Source organism: Cyanistes caeruleus, chromosome 4, assembly GCF_971803275.1.
Source record: "Cyanistes caeruleus chromosome 4, bCyaCae1.hap1.1, whole genome shotgun sequence".
In the NCBI taxonomy this organism is placed as follows: domain Eukaryota; kingdom Metazoa; phylum Chordata; class Aves; order Passeriformes; family Paridae; genus Cyanistes; species Cyanistes caeruleus.
Window position 1 is genome coordinate 62,838,617 of NC_141704.1, and position 15,905 is coordinate 62,854,521.

Consider the following 15,905-nt stretch of genomic DNA (forward strand, 5'->3'; position numbering starts at 1 on the left):
AAAGGTAGCAAGGCTCTGTCTTGGCCCTCCACCCCCCCCGCCCCAGGCTGGACAAGGCCGCAGAGGGCGGGGGGGCAGGGGAGAAGCAGAGCTGGCCAGCCGGGCTTAGTTTTCAGTTTCTGCTGCTGGACTGAAACCTGACACCATGAACTCTTGCAGCTTTTCTAAGACTTTAATTCTTTTACTACCTGGATAAAACATACAGATTACTCTTTTTTCCCAGAGGAACAGAGAGAGAGACAATCAACATGAAGAAGACATCATAAAACCACCAACAACAGTGAGAAAAAGAGTTAAGTTTTAGATGGGGAGAGAATAAGGAGATGCTTTAGAAGCTGAAATATCTTTCTGCTAAAGTTATGGAGATGGACAATAGTAGTTTGAAAAGACTCCTTTAATTCATGACAGAGTATATTGGGAGGAATGGAGTGTTCAAAGTGTGGATTTTGAGCAAAAAAGAGAGTAATTGTGATACAGTGAGGTGCTGGAACAGAGTGAAGTGAAGATTTGAGGCCTTGAGGGCAATGAGAAAACTGTTTCCAGGGTAGCTCACAGAGACAGATGAAGAGAACTTTCGCCTTTGAATAACTCATCCTTAAAATGACATCCCTAGACTCATGGCCCACACCCACCTCCAAGTGATGTGAAATGGGAGGAGTGAACTCTGATGACAGGATTTCCGGGCAGCTGGCATCAGAAAAATAGAAAACTATAACAGAAATAGTTTTCTCGTGAGAAACTCCATAAATTAGCAGAAGAAGACTTCTGTTTCTCTACAAAGACTGATGAAACTCTAGCAGGAATTGGGACTGTTTTAACCACCAAAGTTCTAAAGTTTTTCTGTCTCTATGTTGTCACGTGTACAAAAGAATGGTCAGGTAGTGGGGGATAAAAGAGTATTCTGGAAGTTTATTCTGGTGTTTTTATTCTTGTATTTTTGTTAATAAACTTTCTTTATTCCTTTTAAGTTTTAAGCCTGTTTTGTTCTTGTTCTAATCCACATCTCACAGCAAGAAATAAGTCATTTTTTTAGTTACTGCTTTAAAACCACGACAAAAAGTTATATAGCAGTGTGATTTAATCTTGATCCTCCCTAAAATCTTCAAAAATTCCGTCCTACTTAAGGGTCTTAGTACAGGACTGATGCTTTCTGTAGTTAAAGGCTTTTCACTTCTTTTATTCCAGTTTGTATGTATCTTCTTACAGTGTTGGGGAATGTCATGGTTCAGCATTTTGTGGGTGTTTTTTCTTTTTTCTTTCTATCTTTTTTTTTCTTTATCACATGTATGAACAAATAATTTTTTTTCTAGGCCACTGTTCTTATAGCTTTTCTCCATTAACCAGCCTAAGGGATTCTAAATGAACCCCAACCAAAAATATGAGATAGTTGTTAACATCTGGTAAAGCAAAAGACCAAAATCCTGCCTGATTTTCCTTCTTATAGTGAAACTGTGAAGAACTGTTGAGGGAAATGGAGCTCTTCAAGCAGAAACTGAGAGGGAAACCGATATTTATTGTAAAAGAGTAAAAGATCTCCACAAGAAAAAAAACCCTTTGTCATGTCAATGGCTTATTTAAGATAAGCTACAAGAATGAGTTACGTTATGGCATATTTGGTTTGAAATATGCTGTTAGAAATGCTAAGGGTCAAGACATCAAGGGACATGGAAATATTAAAAAAAAGGAAAATTCAATGTAACAAAATCTTAGAGAAAGAGAACTTTTAACCTATTTATAAAATCTCTGTGTAAGTTGATGTTATGTGCTAACATTCCCTCAAATATTTCACTCACAGCTGCAACCCCCCATGCATGTCTCGCCACCAAGGATCACTTGTGTGCAACACAGATAGCAAAGGACACTGTCTGTCATGTGCTCATCATTTCTCTGATGTTATTCTTGATTGACAACAATTAGGATTTTGATGGGTCCTTGATAATCTTTAGGAGTCAGTGTTATAGGGCAGTCTGTTGTTTTGGGTTCCTGCTTACTTCAGCCTCCATAAAACTTTGGAAAAGTTGCTGATTTTGCCCATTTTAACTTGTTTGCTTGAAATTTATATCTGTTTTTCCAACAGGCCAATGGGGGAACAAAAGGCTGCAGTCTTGTTGCCATCCTGTTGTGAGGATTCTGGAACATCTGCTTTGAAGCCATCTTGTCTTGTGGGCTTCAGTGCAGGCCTTTTGGGCTTGCCCTAAACATCACATGACTCAATTTTACTGCTGAGAACAACGTTCTGGGAACAGTGTCAAGGGAACTGTGTTCTTCATTACCAGTACAGGCTATTCTTTTACCCCTTATTATACCTTCTCATCTGCTGCTTTCATGTACATGTGTTTCCATTCATCCTGTGTTCCTAACACTCTTAATATATTTCTTCTTACAAATCTCTGCCACTTTAGCAGCCAGCTAACTCATTTTATCTGTGCACTGGGTCATGAAACCAGCTGACTGCATGAACATCCTCAATCTGCTGTAGCAGTTTGCCCACAATATATGTCAAAACTATTTATGAAATGTATATTTATTTTACACATTAAGAAATTCTTTCACTCGTAGCACAGGAATGTGTATATAGTGCCTCCTTTCTGCTGGACACTGAACATCCCTGGCTGCTGCTAATAGTTTTGCTCTGCCAAGTGCAAAGCTTTGTGTGTTGCTCTCAGGAGGAGAGAGAGACACAACTTGAAATTGTGGCCTAACCACAACAGAGCTTTATTTCTGCATAGTCTAGAACAATTTATATCTCTGTCAGTCTAAAGCAGTAGGTTTAATTTATAGATTCACACAGCTCATAGTCTGCTATGCCTTCTGAAACTCCTGCTGTAGCACAGCCTGGTGTAACTCTAACTCAGAATTAGCAACCCAAAGGTGTGTTCACATGTCATTTTGGCAGCTGGTGGGACCAGTACCATCTAGTGTCCATATTACTATAGCAGCATGAACACCATGTGGCACAGAAACAAGTAATAATCAACTGAGACAATCATCATCAGAGGTGCAATTAATTACCCTTCTTACTATAACAGTGATGTCAAAATGTGTCCACAGACAACTCAGAAAAATCACTATTTTTACTGTATACAGATTTCCAGAATGTTATCTGAGATTGTGGCACAAGGAATAGTTTCTGCTGTTGCCATTATGTTACAACTGCTTGCAGTTTCTAATTACTATATTTTTTGCTTCTTTTATGGCTACTTTGAGTCAGAATTCCTGTTCTTACAGGTCTAGAGCAGTGGTGGTTTCCCTTTAAGTGAGATGAATCCCTTGTGCACTCATGTTACTCCCTTTCAAAGTAAACACCCTCCCTGTGTCTAGATCTCAAGATGGATAGGAAACAAGTAAGTGCAGAGTTGTTTTTTGGCCCAGTTCCTGTGTCCAGTCTCATGGCTGGCTGTGACCCACAGAGCAGGCCCAGGATGGAATCACATGCCCAAGCCAAGCAGGAATTTGCAGGGTTGGATAAATAATCCTCTTCTATTTTCTCTAGAAGCATGTGAATTGCAGAAGGCTGTCAAAAAATCAGGCAGCAATCAGGAGCTCCTGATCCCACCTTTGTAATTCTGTTGGGAAATCCACTTTCCATTCGCTATGGCTTGTGCCATGGGCAGTAGAGCCAGAGAGTTCTCGGAGCTCACGGGCCTGGCTATCTTCAGAATAATAATATCTCAAAAAATTTTTGTTGCATTTACTTAGGCTCATTTGCCTCAATGCAGCTGCTGAGAGCATTGCAGAGCTCAGGTCTACACGTATAAACTTCCTATGTCACTGCCATGGAAAGGTTTGGAAGAAGATTTTCTCACACAGTCCAACTCAGCAGCACTCATTTTGGACTACCCAGACACCACATTTCACTTGAAATTGCTGCTGGGAAAGAGAATATGTGTTTGTAGAGGCCATAGGACATCTGTTAGAGTCTGAGATACAGAGTGTATGCCCTTGTCTCTGATGCCTGGCTCTCAGATCCAGGAGAACACTGAATTTCGTATAACATGAAATTTTTAAGCATGTTTTCATGGTGATACATCAAAACAATTGTTGAAGTTAGATAGAAAAGCTAAAAGTGTGAGTGTGTAGATTAGAAAGTTTTCTTAAGTCACTAGGTAAAAAAGTTAGTTTAGAGTTTAAGCTAGTTTAGAAAGCAGAAGACAAGATGGAAGATTTAGAATGTTGTCTCTTTTCCTTCTTTCTTCTTCATTTTTTTCTTCTAGAGGTTTTTGGATAATAGTAGGTGATTGGATAGAAAATGCTGCAGTGCAGCACACAGGTGTTGGGTCACTGGGTCATTAAGAAAAATAATATGCGTGTCTGTTGTTAATTGGATAAGAACGTATAAAAATAAAAAAGCTGCAGGCTTTTTTAGGGGCCATTTTGTGCCATCAGAGCCAAAATGTGCCAGGTTGTAGTGAATTAAACTTGTACAGAAAGTCTGGAGAGACCTGCCAAGTTTTGTGATAACATCCTAATAAACATGAGAAACAAGATCCTAACAAGCTTTAGAGTTTTCTCTAAAAAAGACCTGACCCGGAGAACTGAGATAAATGGAAATCCCTGCGAGGGAGTATCCTGAAGGAGCCCAGCTCAAAGGAGACTGGGGAATCCACATGTGAGAAAAAATACAGCAAGAATCAAGAGAGGGAAAAAACAGATTAAAAAAGTGATAAATTCTTATTTTTCATTAAATTAACCCTACCCAAAAGTAGTACACAAAAAAATTGTGGAGTAAGTAATTGGATTAATATTTTACTGAAGACACTGAATATTCAAAATATCTGTACAATAAAATGATTTTATAGTTGGTTTAGGTTTTAAGCAGTTTCAGTCATGCAATTTTTATTTATTTCACTCTGATTTGTGGTGATCAGCTTCAATCATGGAATTTTGATTGAAGTGCCTCCTGAGGGGAAACAGGAGGCTGAGGTGACCATTTGGGCCAAAAGGTGACTAAAATGACATTGAGTAACTCATGTACCCTGGACTTTTTCTTTGCTACATCTTGCAAAAGAGTGGGACACAGAAAGCTTTACTTTTTAGTGACAGACATTATCTAGTCATTCGATCATCTTCCATATTATGGAAGATATCTTATCCTTGCCTTTGCAAGTTTTTTTGCTTTTTCCAAAATGAAACCAGTCCAGGAAATTTTGCTAATGGGGGATTCAAATCTCAGTGTGTACTACTATGTAACCTCAAATCATACTCTAAACCACAATCAGACATCACACCTCTGCCTTGTCTCTAAGGACTCCTGGAAAACTCCAGTAACTATTGACAGTACAGCAGTTGCTAAGACCTGTACTGTGAATGGTACCAATTAGATCTCTTACCTGTTAAGAGTGTTTGAAACGCATTACATCTCCTTTAGCTTTCACCAACTGTGCAAACTACCTAAAGTATATACCTTCGACATGGAAATATTTTTCTTAAGCTGGTTTAATTGTACTGAGGCAGAAAGTGCATGTAGCTTCAAGGGAATGCTGTTCTGGAGCCAGAGCTCCTTGTGGCACTGACCACAGCCACACTGAACGCAAGCACCCAACCATTCATCAATTATTTTTGTCTCCTGGTTAAGTTTCAGGCTGATTTGTCTCCTGTGTATGTTCTCATTTCCCCATATTAAGTATTCCACAAGCTTCAGCCAGTAACTTTCTGTCTTTATTGATGTATTTCTTAGAGCTCAGGGGGAATGACACCTGTTGGTCTGAAAACAAGAGATTTTAGTAGAGAGGAGGAGCTTCCTTCTGTGTCACCCTTCTTACAGCTCCATAAGTAGATGGAAGATGCCTGGATGCTGGTATACCTTGTTCAGGTACCAGAGTTGAATGCTTCAAACTGAGAGTGAAAAGGAGTTTTTTTCAAAATTGTAGTGGCACTTTTACTGGTGATACCTGATACCAAAACACTGAATGGTTTGATAAGAGAACTATTCTACCCTTGTAAATTTTCTTGGTGAAAGCTGAAACGCATATTTGAAGGAGAGAAAGCTTTCTAAACAAGTATCTTGGGTTTTACTGTTCAAATTGTGTCCAGAAACTGTGCTAAATTTTCCACTAGAAAATAGCATTTCAGCTTATTTATCAGGATCCCACTTTATTTAGTTCCCCAGATATAATGAAATGTTTAATACATTGAATAACTGCATCTCTCCATATATTCCCCATCTTCTATTACTTCAATTATATCTCTCTTTTTAGGTCTGGAAGTTTCCTCAGGAGTTCAAGAATCTGCATCTCCTCCCAGCTTCAGTAGGAGCACTGTTAGCACTGCTCCTTAAAAAGACAAGTTAAAATTTTCAGAATATGGAGCCTCGGATTTTGCATTTTGACAACGCTGTAACAAATGTCATAGGAAGAAGAAAAATAATTTGTTCACACATAAGAGTTTTCACAATGTTAACATAATTGTCATCTCTACAAATACAAGGTACTATGGACCCTGAAAACATCAGAAAAATATGATTTTGCAGTTTCTTCCTTGGTGTTTGCTTCTAAAAAGAGTTAGGAAATAAAAAAGGGAGAAAAAAGTAGAAATAAGAAAAAAATACTGTATTTTTGTAAGTAAAAAGTAAATACTTAACAGAAATATTTCAAATTTATTTTTTTATAATGAGCAAGACAGAATAGCAAAAGCTTTTCAAAATAAAATTCCAACCAATCCTGCTAGTTGTGGTTTTCCTATCGATTATCATTGAACCAGTTTAAATAAACACCATCTACCTGGGCTGAGTGGTGATTCAGACAGATATCCAGTTCAGATGAAGCCATCTACAAAGTGTCTGCTCAATAAAGGTAAGAAGGATGTGCACCTGTATTTTCCCTGAAAGTCACAAATATTCCCAGAGATACCCTCTAAAGCATCTCTCTTTTCCCCTCACTTTTTCTCACAGTTTCTTTTCCAGTTCTGTGGAACAGCATGAATCACAATAGCATTTACTACTTTTTTCCAAAAACATAGTATTGCCATAGCAACAGATAAAGTGAGTTTGTTGTGCTTTTTTAAGTCTAAAAAAAGAGTGCATATGCACATCAGCTCCTGTGGTCACCCTGCAATGTATGAAATGAGTATTGGACTCATATGAACTCATATTCCCATCTAGAATTTTCTGAAGAGGGAAATGGGAGTTTGATCTCCTGAAGATATAATTTAATCTGTTCAGGCACAAGAAGTCATATGTGTATGATTCTTACCACTAGTTGGTGTCGCCTTTTGGTTCAAATTTAAACCCAGTTATGTTCAACTGCTCTCAGACATCTCACAACTGCCATCTTGCAGCTGCAAGTTGGCTCACAGAATCTGTCTCATTGTAGATTAAACCCTGAAATTTGAAGCAACTGCTGGATGAACAACTGATGATGCATCTACAGGCCAGATTTGGGTTTGGATTGTACAGATGGGGTTAATTTTTAATTGCAGCTAGAGTGACAGTGCTTAACCCATTACAGGCAGCAGTGCACATAGACCAGCGGGGTCTTCCTGAGATAAATGGGAGGAGGGAAGAATCAGTTCATCAGAATAGCTGAGTGCAGTCCATTTACATACCAGTTCACAAAGTGAAGATTTGGCTAGGGTGGTTTTGGTCGTATTATTTTGATGGTGCCAGCATTTCATATGCAAAAATGCAAAAGAAGTCATTGGGCCACTTGAAATGCAATGGTGCTGCTCTTGACTGCTACAGGGACAAGGTGTAAAACAAAGAGTGAACAATGATGAATGTCTGTTTAATTCCCTTTTACATTTCTCCTTTTGCTTTATTACAGCAAATTTGATGTAAGTATCCCTGAAGTCATATTAATAAATCTTATGCTGTCTGCCAAGAGTCTGCCTGGAAGCATTGTGCACTTCAGGGAGGTGTTTTGCTACTACTTTTCCACAGGAACTTCTGTTTTCACCACAAATGCTGTTCAATTTCCTATAATTTCTGTACCAGATGGTATTGTGGTTGTCTTGGACCTGGACCAATTGTGTTGTAAGAATTTATCCATTTTTTTCCTTACTTACATGAACTTCCTAACCGTGCTGTCAGGCTGGTGTCAGAGGCCCGTGATGAAGTATTACAGAAGTACTTTAGATATAACCTACCCAGTAGCTTCAGAAAGCGTTTTTGGCAAATCTGTGGCTGCAACATTCCTTGTGACATAAAGTTTCTGCAGTATGCTGATTACTGGATAATTTAGGAAGTTTTAATTTGTTTTCAAATCTGTTTTCTGCTAAGACCCTACCTTCCACTGCTATTGATATATATTGATATATAGGATATCCTATATCCTGATATAAAGGATATCAGTAATTATATTATTATTATTATTATTAATATTAATTTTATTACTATTAATAATAATAACAATATAGTAATTATCAGATATAAGTAATTTTGAATTAATCTCAATCTTTTCATTAATTTTTATTCCCAATTTTAATCCACATAAAAAAAAGTTTTGTGTGCTATAAAATGGACTTCAGATTTACATTACCATTTCCTAATTTCCAGCAAGGGTAGTAGATGACATCAGGTAGAAGAGAACGAGAAAATATCTGAGATCTGGGACATCAGTATTTTATGCTAAATACAGGGGTAACAAATAACATGAAAGTCAGGACAGAGTGTATTGAACCGACAACTACTGCACTTAATCTGCAACAGTTGAATTAGCTGAATGACATATCATTAAATGAAATACCATATAAAGTGTGATCGCAATGATTTTTAATGTATTTGGGGTTTGTCCTTTTTATGGAAATGAAATTGAACAGAAGTTCTCTTCTGTTTCCAGAAGTCTAAACAGAGATTTATTAAGAAGCTTCCAGCTTACAGATATGCAGTTCAGAGACTGAAGGATAAGGATTTAGATAAAAGGCAGATGTGGGACCCTTTATGGTTGAATGTTTCTCTGAAAGCAAGACACTGCACTACATACCTTGCCTTCAAAAAAAAAAAAAAATCCTCTTAAGGATTAAATACATCCTCTTATGGCAGTGAATTTTTAAAGAATGTATTCTATATGGAACAAATAACAGAAAAAAAAGCAAACTATATTTTGTATGCACCAGATGCCAGATTTCAGGGTTAGTATAGGCAAATTAATTTCATCTTTTCCTGTCAAAGAGATTTATAATGGTTTTGATGTTTTATTTTTCCTTATGCTAGACATTTTTACCAGCATAGAATGGGACAGGTCTCAAGTAGGAAAACTTTTGGAATTACAGTCAGAGATAGAAAGGCATGTGGGAGACATTCTGTGTGGGTTCTACCAGGTGTAGTAAAAATGGTAGGGATGGCCTCTACAAGATACTTCTTGTGATTATTGCCCTTTTAAAATACACGTGCAAAAAATATATCAGGCTGAAAATTTATTTAGATGCCTCAAAGAAGAAAAAAAGAAAAAGATAGAGGTAAAGTTTTCAAAACTTTAATCATATAGACACTGTCATTCTCCAGGGAATGAGATAGCCATATCCAGGGTGGAATTAGTTCCTACTATCTTCTATATCTGGTTTATGATGAAAAGAATAATCATCTGAAAATGTATTTTTCTATCCAAATGCTATATAGGGAGTCTAGTAGCAGGCAGACACATAAGCAATCAAGCATCTACCATTTAATCCTGTGTGAGGCGAGTTTTGTGTTGAGTATCTAATGCCCCTTCCAGGCATTCACTCTGAAATTAAATACCTACAATTTTTATTTCTGACTACTACATCTCTAAAACCAGCATTTGTAAATGGAACTGAACAATGTAGGTGCCTTGCTGAGTTTAATGGGAGAAAATGAACCTGATCCCACATTAGTTCTGTTTTGGTTGCAGAGGGTTTAAAATGTGACTGGTGGCTTTGCTGGGTTAGAGATAATGAATATTTTCTGGGCAATCCAAAAGAATGGTCTGAATTGTCCAGTATCAACCTAGAGGACTGAAATCCAATGTAGTACAGAGGAGGGAGTTCCCTTCCCTGGAGGTGTCCAAGGAACAACTGGATGTGGGTGGCACTCAGTGCTCTGAGCTGGCTGACAAGGTAGGGATTGGCCATAGGTTGGATTTGATGACCCTGGAAGTCTTTTCCAACCTTAATGATTTTGCGATTATTTAAAAACAAAAAGAATATCCTTTTTCCCAGTTCCTAACAAACAGACATACATGTAAAATTCACAATATCATTGTAATATTTAGTACAAGGGGGTCCATGGGTTTGGTAGAATCTAAGTTGTCGTAGAAAAGGTTTACTTTTTGATATTTATGATGCAAACATCATAAATATCATGCTCTTCTACACTCAGAGGATGTGGAGATCTTGCGTTATCCTTGACAACCTTGACAGGCTCTTCAGTATGAAAGGAGCAGATATCAGGCTTCGTTGGGTTTTTGAAGGGAAAAAATAGAGCATTGCAAACCACATGTGTTTGGTTGCCCATGTGGTTGGTTTTTTTGTTTTGTTTTGTTTCAGTAAAACAGCCTTTGTCAAACAGAACAAGTAAACCTGGAGATCTGAAAATTTGTGTTGTGTGCAGGATCTAACTTTTGCCAAGATCAAAAGCTACCAAGGCAAATGGTAGCATCGTATTTGGAGCCTCTGACTCCACCACGGCACTGTTGTCCCTCAAAGATCAGAGGGTTTGTAAATCCCTGTTCAAGGCCTGTGGCTTTCTACACCTTTTATAGAGATGAACTGTGAGGTCTGGGATTTTCTCATCCTTCTCCATATAGAGTTCTTGGCTACTTAGATTGCTCTGTTGAAATTTTGCTGTATATATTTTCCACAACACTTTTCCCCATAGAAACCAAGCATGATGACTTTTAAAAAAAAGCTGTGGAAAATATTTCAAATAATACTAAGCTTCTACTGCTTCCCCCCTCCAAGCTTAATAAAAATAAATATTTTTAACAGACAGAGAAGTTCTCCAAAGACCAGGCTGCATTTTCTTATGACATTAAAAAAAATTTAAATAAAAATTATTTCTTCATTACCTCATTACTTTTTTGTTGGTAGATCCATTAATTTTTCTTTTGATAAACTGAGAAATGTGTAATTAAAAGAAATACAGCATTTTATTTTTTTTTTAAGTAGGGTTGTAAGTGTAAGTAAAATTAATCCTGAAAGCTGTGTCAATCTGATCTCTTTATATGGTGGCACGAGTTCTGACACAGCACTGTGGGGATTCTGGCACTGTGACAAATTTAGAAGCAAAATAAAGACTTGATAGCCCATAACTTATATAATCGACTCTGAATATTTTTTGTATTGCTCTGTTAGCATAAAGTTATAATTTATGTAAGTTGGTTTAATATCAGTCAAGGAATTTATCCAGCTCAGCAAAATGAGAGGTTTTCTCCAAAACAGCTGCTTTAGTGTCAGCTTATACAAGTGGATGAAATGATGGTGATTTCAGCTCTTCATTTACAAAATGGAAAAGACAAGGAACCTGCAGGCAACTCCCTGAGTTTGGGTAATATCTGGGAACTCTTTATGGGTGCAGTGCTTTGATTGTTAGTGTTGGACTGCCATAAATGCTGTAGAGGGGGTCCTATGGATTGGCCTACAATATGGGAGACGGCAGAGAGCTGCTGGCAACTGAAACCAGAGCAGCTTTTTGTGTGAACAGTGTCCAGAGTACAGCCACCCTTCCTTTCCTGGCTAGTGAGTTAAATAAACTAATACAATTCAGGTGGAGAGTGCTCAGCCAGGTCCTGTGGCAAATAAATCCACACTGCAGCCCCTGTCGGGTAATTTTCCTCACACTGGTGAGTCTTAATTTATGAAAACATTTTCCCACACAAGCTATTCCCTCACCATTTTGGTTCTTTTGGGTTCAGCTGGTCAAGCTGATGGAAGCGCACCAGGGTGTGGAAATCAGTGCCAGCCAGGCTGTGGATTTAATGTAACAAAGGAACCAAAACTCAGCGGTTTTGTTAAGAACCGCTTAGAATTTTTTGCATTCTGCTGGTCCCTCCCCAAAGCCATCAGGTGAAGCAGCTTCTGCCTTTAAGCTGCCCATCGGCCACTCAGGCATCCCCCTCACTCCGTGGCCGCGGAGGGGCCACAGCCCGCGGAGGGACCCCCGCCGCCGGTGAGTGCCCCGGGTAGCGGCGAGCGCGGGCGCCCGAGGACGTGGAGCGCCCTTCCTCGCATTCCTCTCTGCATCCTCCCCCGTATCCCTTCCCCCATCCCTCCTATATCCCTCCCCGCAATGGCCGCCCCCCGCCCCCCCACCTCGCATCGGCTGCCAGGGCGGCAGTCTCGGTGCTGGCGGTGCTGTGCCCAGTTCGGTGCCGCGATTCCGGTGCCCGCTTCGGTCCCGCACCGCTGGCACCTCTCCAGCTGAATCACTCACCCCCGGCCTGAGGAGATGTTGACACATCTCGTCTTCGAGAGGCTGCCTGGGAAAACTGGTGACATGCTGGACGTGGGGGTACCTGAGGGGCGGCCTGTGATTGATTCCATTCATTTAAACTTCCAAATATTCCCTGAAACATTTGAATTCCTGTAATTACCATCCCCCCCCCCCCCCCCCCGCCCCTTCCCCCCTCCCTCCTCCGACAAATCGAAAAGCCCGGATACAAAATGCTAGATCAGGGCTGACGGTTCTTGCATTTCAGAGCTTTTAATTTTTCTTAATCCTATTGAAATGCATTTCAAAACACTTTAGCTTGTCATGTAGAGAAATGAAAGTGCCCTATTTAGAAACAGGAAAATGAAACATGCTGGCTGATTCTGTATTCATTTTGCCTTAATTTTTTCCTTCCTGTTTAAAAAGTTTTGTAGAAAAGACAGAACTGAACTAAATATTCATGTTTTGGTGAAGAAAATTCTGACCATAAATGTTACTCACTTCTGTCAGAAATTAAATGTATTTTCATAAATATTACCTGACAGTGGTATTTCAGATGATTAGATGGGTTAAAAGTTTTTTATTTTTTAAAAAATTTGCTTTAACAAACACAGATATATAGCAGAACTGAGAGACTTCCAATCCATAATCTTTTTTTCTAAAACATTTCATATGTGAAAAGGGAAGAAATAAAAGGCAAAAAAAAAGTAAACACACATCAAAGGTTTCACGTGCCTTGGAGGACTGTTGTGGTCTGTCTAAGTATAAAGTTGTGTTGGTATTTTGAATCAATGGGAGCTAACAAAAGGTACTAATTATCTCTAGGTCTGAGATTTCTGATTTCTTATCCCTACAGCAGTCAGGTCTGAAACATCAGAGAGGAAGGAGCAAGTCTGGGTTTGCCAAGGTTTTGATAAATTCTGCAGTGTTTGGCCTCAGCCATCCAAGTCCATTCTCAGCTCAGCATTCTCTGTAACCCCATTCATGGAAACGTGGAAACATCTTTGACCTCAATCCCTTGGAAACCATTTGCACTCTAATGATCAAGATGCAGCCCCTGGATTCTGCATGGTCTAAGCAGAATTCTGTCCCAAGGGCCTCCAGCTCTAGTACCAAATATCTGAACAGGAACTGGTCTGGATGATCCTTGTGTGCCCCTTCCAGCTCAGGCTATTCTGTGATTCAAACAGCTGTACTCAAAACCACCCTGCACTGCCACATATCCTGTGCTGCACCCACAAGTCCCAGATCTTTGCAATTTATGACCTGAAGTTTTAAGGCTCAAGTGAAACTGTCACAATGGAAAAATCCAAATCTTGTTTCATCTTTGTTTGATGGCACTGCAAGAGATGAGCAAACAAACAAACCGACCACATGTGAGCTCTCTTGGGACTTTTGTACCTCTAACTAAACATATACAATGGATTTTGCAACTAAAAAATGTTATCCAATGTAAATAACGGCTATTGCATTGAAAATGATATGCCTGGTATGAGCATCAAGTTACTTTGGAATTTTATTTCAAGTATTAAAAAAGCCATTTCACAAGAAGCAGACCTGTGTGATCAAAAAGCGAGATTTGGTCTGTATTTTAAGTAAATAAAACTAAAGTAAAATATCTGAGTAAAGTAAAATATCTGAGTAGACTTTTCTGCTTAATATGGTGGAAGTTATGCAAAGTTATGTTGTCAAATTCAAATTTTCCAAGATTAATTACAAAGGAATCAAAAACTGAATCTCTGCAAGCCTGCCAAAAGTTAGACTACCTTGTCTAAATCAATTACTTCAGAATAGCCATCTCCTAATAGTCCATGTGCTGCAATGCAGCTTCTTGGAATCTTACTGCTCCAGAGAGGGAAAAATGAAAATAAAAGCAAGCATAAGAAATCTCAGGGGACTGTAGCTTCAGGAGGCGAAAAATTGGTGCTTTTTGCTTGCCTGTCTCTTCCAAGTTTCCTGCCCCCTTCAGCGTATGAGAAAGGCAAGAAGAGTTTGTGCACTTTGGAAACTCGATAGGAGGCAGCAGCTGATCTTCCCATCACCAGCCTAAAAATAATCCACTCCAGGGCTTGGAGCGGCTTCATTAAGTGGAGGAAAATCCTGCCATCGGGATGATATTGATCACATAGCACCAAGTGACAATTTGGGTTGGTATTTTGGGGTTGTGTTTACAAAGGTAAGCTTCAGAGTTTGATCTAACATTTAGCAAACAAACGGGGCATGTGATGACCCTCCCCTCATGATCTCCCACTAACCACCTCCTCCTCCTCCTCCTTCCCTTTATATTTGTGGGACAGGGCTGCTCCTCGTTCTTTCCTGGGATTACAACTCCAATCTCTTTTTCCTTTTCCATTCGCGGGCATTCTCAGCTTTTACCGACCCCTCCTGCTGATATTTTCTTTGCTGCTGTTTACAGGGTTATGTTTCTTTTTTTGAACTGTCCTGTCTTGGCAATGTGAAGTCGAAGGTTTTACAACAGGCAGCGTAGCACGCTGGTGTTGGGGATTGCATTGTGTGGAGAAGCTTTCCAAAAAAAGAAAGAAAAAAAAAGCTATGCATTTAGATGTGTGAGACCACTGCAGATGTTTGTGTGAAACGCTTTGCAGTGCCAACAGCCTGTTTAGCACCACTGCCATTGTGATTTTCCCTGTGTTTGGAGCCTGATCCAGAAGGCTCCCGAAGTCAATGAGATTCTTTGCATTGACTTCAGCACTGTTTGGATCAGGCTATGGCACACAGCAGTTAGCGCTGCGAATGCTGACAAGCACCAGAGGTAATTCATCATCCTGAGGCCCAGGGGAGCTGGGACAGTGCTTAGCAAGGAAGAGGGGTCTGTGGAACATAGGTGGTCACAGCTTAAATAAGGAATAAAAAGAAAATTGTATTTTGTTTTGGGTCGTTTTTGATAAAGTAGAATTTAAAAGGACAGTGCTTTCTGCCGTTAACTCAGCAGAATTCTTTTCAAGACTATAGATCACATAGGTTGCATTTAAGTGCTTTTAGGAAGGTAAGAAGAGAAAACTAGAAGGGTTAAACCTAGAAAGGAAAAAGATTCAGAGAAGTAACCTAAAATCTGTGGAAAACATGTCAGGCCTTCCATTCAAAGCTATAAATTAATCATTTGTCCTTAGTTAAAATTTATTATGGGGAATTCCAGAAGGAAAGATAAATTTTACTTTTGTGATTTATTCAGAAGATAAGAACTAAGTAATTTTGTAAAACTCAGAGTATTTTCTTCACCCTGGACCTATATGCATACACATATGTATATACATACATGTTTATATGTATATATGGGCATATAATGCACATTACATGTAAGACCAAAATGAAATTTATCTGAATTGAGTATGCTTTGTAAACAGATATATTTTAATTAGGAAGTGCAACTATCAATTTATATATATATAATTTATTTTTTTTTTAAGTATGGACAACAGAACTTCTGCAATAAATGTTTTCAAAGTATCCTTATTCCCCCAAACAAGCTCCACCTGAGGAGTGTACTTATACTCTTTTTTTTTGTAGTCATAAGTACCTTGCAGAGCATGAGGATCAGAGTGATAATTCAGGTAAGAGGAAA

The 15,905-nt window shown here is 38.9% G+C and overlaps 1 protein-coding gene across 40 annotated transcripts in view; it reads left to right on the forward strand.

Moving 5' to 3' along the window:
- The first annotated feature begins 11,774 nt into the window (after nucleotides 1-11,774).
- The window catches only part of ABCC9 (ATP binding cassette subfamily C member 9), an 82,452-nt gene continuing 78,321 nt past the window's right edge, over nucleotides 11,775-15,905 (forward strand). For 8 of the 40 annotated variants that reach the window (XM_086885254.1, XM_086885257.1, XM_086885252.1 and 5 more), the window contains exons 1-2: nucleotides 14,631-15,095; nucleotides 15,851-15,894. Coding sequence is in view for 8 of the 40 variants with exons in the window: in XM_086885239.1 (XP_086741365.1) it covers nucleotides 15,008-15,095; nucleotides 15,851-15,894 (132 nt within the window). In the remaining 32 variants the exon portion in view is untranslated. Of the gene's footprint in view, nucleotides 12,062-13,178; nucleotides 14,499-14,630; nucleotides 15,096-15,850; nucleotides 15,895-15,905 lie in introns of those variants that run through there. The other 32 variants (XM_086885263.1, XM_086885248.1, XM_086885277.1 and 29 more) reach the window with 15 other exon arrangements.